The sequence below is a fragment of the Natrix helvetica genome (genome assembly GCF_964273705.1).
Source record: "Natrix helvetica genome assembly, chromosome: 1".
Lineage (NCBI taxonomy): Eukaryota > Metazoa > Chordata > Lepidosauria > Squamata > Natricidae > Natrix > Natrix helvetica.
In genome coordinates, this window is record NC_138548.1 from 95,180,884 (window position 1) to 95,187,473 (window position 6,590).

The window sequence follows — 6,590 nt, forward strand, 5'->3', positions numbered from 1 at the left end:
GCAAAACAAACAAAGAAAAAACACTTTCATCTCTTCTTGTCAGCAAAAGTCCTCCCCCTTGCTACTTACGTCCCCAGTGCACATGGTGTGGATGTCCCATAAATAATGAAGGATCACATTTTATAATGTGCTTTTGCCTAATGCAGCCTAATCCAACCTATATTTAAAGGGCTTGTGCTGCAGTTCTCTGGAGAGTTTGAGATTAGGAGAAGCAAACTGACCCATATTCATTTTCCTCTTTCCATTTGCTGTTATTCCATTTCTTTATTGCAGATATTCCTCTGTCTCTCTCTGGGTGTGGGTGGGTGTGGGTGTGCATCAATTATAAGAGATATATGCTATCTATTATGATCATTAACCAGAAATTCAATATACTAAAAAGAACTGGATAAATAATAAAATGTTATGACATACCAACCCTTTTCATGTATAAGCATGGTTATCTCTTCAGTCATTGTTCCCTGTGGTGGTCAAATATCTCTATTTGTCCGTCTCTGTCTGTGAAATATGCATATGTATGTATATATTTATATGTATGTGGATGAGTGGATGGATGAACGGATGGATGTATGGATGGGTGGGGGGATGAGTGTGGGACCATGGGTGGGTGTGGGTGTGTATACAGACAAATACATGTATCTAAGAATGAGGCTGTGCATGAATGGCTGTGCATGTCGACATCTGAAAAGGATCACTGTATAGACAACAGATAGAATAAACTGTTGCCCTTCTTTGCTTCTGTTACAGGTATAGAGATTACAGAGCACCTCCATGGAGTTCAACTCCATATGAATTCACCTTACAGTTCTGGCATGTTTTAGCAGCTCGATTGGCTTTCATTATAGTCTTTGAGGTGAGTAAAATTGAGAATTGAATGGAGAGCCACCTAGTTGTCTCATGCAGGGAGAAAAAAAGTCCATACAAGTTTCTATTACTGTATTTTTCAGAGTATAAGACACATCTTTTTCTCTCAAAAAAGAGGCTGAAAATCTGGGTGCACCTTATACACTGAATACAGCATTTTTAGCCTCCCGAAACTCTGCCCTCTTCACCAAAATGGTGGTGCATATCTTGTAGGAGGCTTTCAAAGAGCTCCTGGAGGCTGGGGAAGGCAGAAATGAGCAAAGAATATTTGCTCAAATTTCCCTCCACATAGAGTGCCCCAGAAGCACTCTATAGGCTTCTAATGCCCCTTTTTTTGACAAAAAATGGGCCCGTGTTCACGAAAAATGGCCCATTTTTTGCTCAACCCCCCCCCCCCCCGGAACATTCTAAAAGACTCCTAAGGGCTATCCATGCCTTTTTTTTGACAAAAATATGGACCCGTTTTCACGAAAAACGGGCCATTTTGGGGAGGTTTGCAGAGTGCAAAACCTTTTTTTTTCTTAATTTGCCTCTTAAAACCTTGGTGAGTCTTATACTCCGGTGTGTCTTATACTCAGAAAAATATGGTAGTTCTTTAGAAGTGGATTATGTGTAGCAACACTGGCTGCATTCATGTAACATGCTAGGCTAAAAACATTGATTAGCAAGGGAGTGATCTACCAATGAATGCATGCACATAATTGCACACATCCACACATAGCAAACGGGTGTTTAAGCCAATTTTATGATGCCTGGAATTATCCAAAACAGAAATTTGTGATCCCTAGGGTCCAAATGCTGAAGAATTTATGCAAGACTTAATTGAAATACACTGTAATTATTATCAATATAAAAGAAGCTTACTCAATATTAAAATGAATTAAATGAGTTTATCAAACCTTCAAGCACATGATAAATTAACTTAATTTTATTCCTCAAAGAACTTATTTTTCACCAAGGATAACAGGTGTGCTGTCAGAAATCCTATCTCTTACATAAAAGCCAACCTGTAGATGTTGAAAGACCTCAAAGTATATATATCATATTTCTTGGTTAGGATAAACTCCATGTATTTCTTTACTTATCACCAAAAGGATAAAAGTAGTTAAAGGATTAATAGAAATATAATCATGATTATTCATTTGATGGGGAAATGTGCATTCCATTTTTTCATTAAAATGATAATTAAATTGTTAGAAAAATTAATAGTCAGAATTCTAGTGTTAAGGCAATCAATGAAGTTCACCAATGTTTCATTCTGCAGTCGTAAATTCCAGCATCTAAGGATTTCCTGGCTTTCCATGATTTAGTTATCAATACTGTAGGAGGAGAGCTGTGATGATCTATGGTGACACTTTTATTAGCGACTAACATTTTATTAAAACCCTAAACTTTTATAAAATCCAGTTCACTTCATCAGAAACAATGGGATGACAAAAATATGATACCAAATAATGACCCAAATGACTCAATATATGACCTCCCCCCCTAAAAAAAAACCTCCCACAAATATAAAACTCCCCTAAATTCAGTAACAATTAAAAATTCCAAAGAAATGTTAAGGTACTATGAAAATTAATGAAACAAGAGGTTTTGCGGAAAGGGCATCCATGAGGAATAGCAATAGAATTATGCACCACTTTATAGTGCTTTACAACCCTCTCTAAGCAGTTTACAGAGTCAGCATATTGCCCCCAACAATCTGGGTCCTCATTTTACCCACCTCGGAAGGATGGAAGACTGAATCAATCTTGAGTTTGTCAGGAATCAAAGATCAAAGGAATCAAGATGGTGGTTATGGCATGAAACAAGTTTTTAATCTTAATGTGCCTGCCATCTTGCAGATTTTGACAAAGGGGAATGTGTGTCTATGAAGGACAAATTTATAGAATGACAATGCCCAAGGACAAATTTGGTTTTTGCAGGAAGTATACTGGACATTTCCAAACAACATCAAATAAGCATGAGCATTTTAAAAATGTATACTCACCTCTCTCTCTCTTTCTCTCTCTTTCAGCATCTCGTTTTTGGAATAAAATCTTTCATTGCCTACCTGATTCCAGATATGCCCAAAGACTTATGTGACAGAATGCGAAGGGAGAAATACTTAGTTCAGGAAATGATGTATGAGGCTGAGCTGGAGCATTTGCAAAGAGAGCGGAAAAAGAATGGTAGGCAGTATCACCATGAATGGCCTTAGCTGATAAGAAAGGATGAAATAAACAAGGGGGCAAAAACCATCAGCAGAAACATCATGACTGAACATTTCCAGAAGTCAAGATGAAGATGGGATTTGGAAAGAAGACAACAGAATCAAGCTGTGTATGTGTGTTGATATAAGGAAGTAATGTTATCAAGCTTTCTTGTACAATTGGAAAAAATCCTGTTACCAGCAGACACAATCAACCGTTCTTCTTCCATGCTCTTTGCTCAAAAAAAAAAAAAAAAAAAAAAGACCATAGAGGATCAGAAGTTCTAGAAGAGGAGAATTTACTGGGCAAGCACATAATAAACCCAACAGATCTGAGAAAATGTAGAGTCCTTTACTTATTGGTTAAACTTTCATAGTAAGGGGTTTATTTTTAATTTTTTTTTAAAAAAATGATGTGCTTATTCACTACTTCTACCCCTTCTGTTAAATGAATGAAAAACTCAGACAATTGCTGCCTTAGTGGCCATCCGTTGATGCTGTAACAGTCCGTGAGGCTTCCCGTTTTGTCAGGTTTATCCTTGTCTCTTGCTGAGATTGTGGATGTTAAAAGGGAGGTCAGCCTGTCCTATATTTACTATGCAGTTTGATGTTTTGCACATCACTTTTGTTGGTTTGTATGCATAATTCAATGTACATTCGGGTGTGCATAGACATGCACATGCAGACATGCACATCTACTGTGTGTCTCTGTGTGTGTGTGTGCAGATACGTATGTGTATATGTGCATGTGTGTGCATACCCATATGTGTATGTCTTCCTATGTATGTGTACACATGAACAGACACGCACAGACACACATACAAAGCAAGACTTCGAGCCAAGATTCAATGATCCACTATTGCATGAGGTACTTTGAATCTTCGTGCAGAGCAATGTATATCTCAGCTAAAACTCTTATACAAAGAAAATGATCCTGGCCTTGGAGAAATTGCAGCTGAATGCAGAAGCCTATAAGCCTACTTGGCTCATTCTGCACATACTTTGATGTGCATAAAACTGCATGAGTGTTTCTTTTCCCCAGTTCAGAAAACTTGGGATGCTGACTCACCACTGCCCTGCCCTTGATGACTCAACTCTTTGGGGAAAATATGTGGCATTTTCCATTGCTCTTGATATTCAATGTGCAACTGAAGGCCGTTTCCTCATACCTCTTAAGTGAACTGTCCTATCCATGCTCTAACGCAGCATGCAGAAGCAGCATGTGGAAGTATAACTCTGTGAATATTTTATATTTCACAAAAATGTCAACCTGAAATGTCTCAGTCTGTAGCAAATATGATACCAATGTTATTATTTACCGTATGCAAGCTTCCTGCTTATGCAGCAAATGAGGCATAACAGCACTGAACTGCTTTTCCAAGAAAAGAGATAGGACCGTACGTAACACTTTTTTTTCCTTTAAAAACAAATTATGGAAGTAGGAAGAGAAATAGGATTAAATTATTCTCCCATGGAATGTCTTGCCAAGATGTATCTAAAAACTCCTTCAAATAACTATGGTGATACTCAACTTCCAGAACCAGGCAACAATAACACTTAGAAGGTGTCAAAGAAGTGATTGTCACAACAATTATTTATTAACTGCTTTTCTTGGGTTTTTTTTTAAATGAGGAAGAATATGAAACACCAAACTAAAAAATGTGTGTGAGATTTACTTATATGCGAAACTCTCCAAAGTTCTGCATTTTCCTTTTACAAAATGATCAGGTATACTAAGGTTTCTTATTTATATCAACCAAAGCAAGTTTTAAAGGTGTCCTGCTGTCCAGGTTTTGTATCGTTATATAGCAAAGCACAGCAAATATATCTCATGTAAAGAAATGGTTTATAGATGTGATATTACACTATTTGCATGAAATGCATCTTCTCTTTCACTTGAAACCATCAGTGATTTCATTCCCACACCATTATTCTACTTCTCAAGGAGTTTTTCCTTCCTCTTTCTTCAAAATACTGTCTTACATTATAACAATCAGCTTTATAATATTACTATTGATATTGATTCTCTGATCCAGCAATTGCTTATACAGATATTAATTCCAGGCCTTTCCATTACTGATTTCCCATGTGTTTTAATCCCAGGATAATATTGCACATGTCAACACTGATGCTACCCCTGTGCACCCGTGAATAGAAAAGCTTGCCAGCCTGCAAACTTTATGGGTGCATCAGTTTTCCCAAAACTTTCAAAATCAGTACACAGTGCACTTTTTTGCATGCTGCAAAGCATATTTTATGTTAGCTTTATCTAACACTTAAGTTTTGCCGTACTGCAATTCTGATTGCCTTGGCAGGACCCAAGCTTTAGAATGGATTCTGTTTGTCAACTTGTATTCCTGTTAATTGGTGTTTTGTTTATCACTGTTTATTCCAATTAATCATAGGACAAACGTATGCTGCATTCTCAAAACCAGGTTCTGTGGTTTCAAGGACTTGCCAGTGCCATTAATTTAACGCGTAAATTTGAAATTCTAAATTCTTCTCCTAGACAAACAAATGTCATTCTGAGTAAACATCTTCCTAATTACTAAACAAAAATGTCAGAAAAACATTGTGATGCATTAAATATAAGTTTGCACTCCTGTAACCCCAATACAAACATAATGAAAGTTTTAATCCAGTTTCTATGGTGAAAAATTACAAATTCTAGTTACTTCCCCAGCTGGAAAGTTTAATGGCTTTGATTTTGCAAATCTATAAATTTTATTTTGCAGTTATTGGAAAGTTTCTGAAATAATAAAAAAAAAACTGTTTGTGTTCCTTTCTTTAAAATAAATTGGGTCTCAACAGTGTCCTAGAAGATTGCTAATGTACAGAGAGTTATAGGCTTTAGCTGAGAGAAATGCTCTGCTGGGTTTGGTTTACTACTAAGTTGCATTGAATGCATATTATCTTATAAAGATATACGGCACACACTGTTCTCAGGAAATATGCATTACATGAGTGCTGGTTAAAGATTCAACTTCCTGTTTTTTGTACTTCTAAATACTTGTATTTTGAAATGACCAATACCAGTGGTATATGCATGCAAAGCCGCAGAGCTTCAAAACTAGCATTCATGCAAAAAAAAATTGCTTTAGATCATTGTTGATCTAGCCTACAATAACTTTGGTCTATGCATGTTCTTTCAAACAGACTGCATGAGCAGCTACAGTCTGTCTTTCAAAATCTACAGTTTGTTATTAGTCCAGAATGTCTTAACTATTACCGACTCAACTCAGTGTCTTGGTGCATTCAAGAGAAAAAAAAACTTGCTTGAAAAATAAATATTTGTTTACTACTTACTAGTCTTACTCTACTTCCCTCCCATTAAATGTTGTCGCTTACTGTGTGAGAGCACAAAAGTGGGAATTTATAAAAGAAACAAAAAAGATCTTAATGTTGGTCTCAGCTCTTGACAAGTTCATGCCCGCATCCATATTGTTTTCTTGATAAAAGTTTCTTTCTTCTTCATATACCTTGAGGAATGGCACAAGATGATCTTTTTGAGTGGCAGAAGACTGAAGTCGAGGGC

General features: G+C 36.6%; 1 protein-coding gene across 2 annotated transcripts in view; it reads left to right on the top strand.

The window, feature by feature from the left end:
• Window positions 1–6,343, top strand: part of ANO3 (anoctamin 3) — a 237,347-nt gene extending 231,004 nt beyond the window's left edge. For both annotated transcript variants that reach the window (XM_081936174.1, XM_081936175.1), the window contains exons 26-27: window positions 748–853; window positions 2,882–6,343. In XM_081936174.1, coding sequence (XP_081792300.1) covers window positions 748–853; window positions 2,882–3,064 — 289 coding nt within the window. In that variant the 3' untranslated portion in view covers window positions 3,065–6,343. The remainder of the gene's footprint in view (window positions 1–747; window positions 854–2,881) is intronic.
• Window positions 6,344–6,590: the final 247 nt, after the last annotated feature.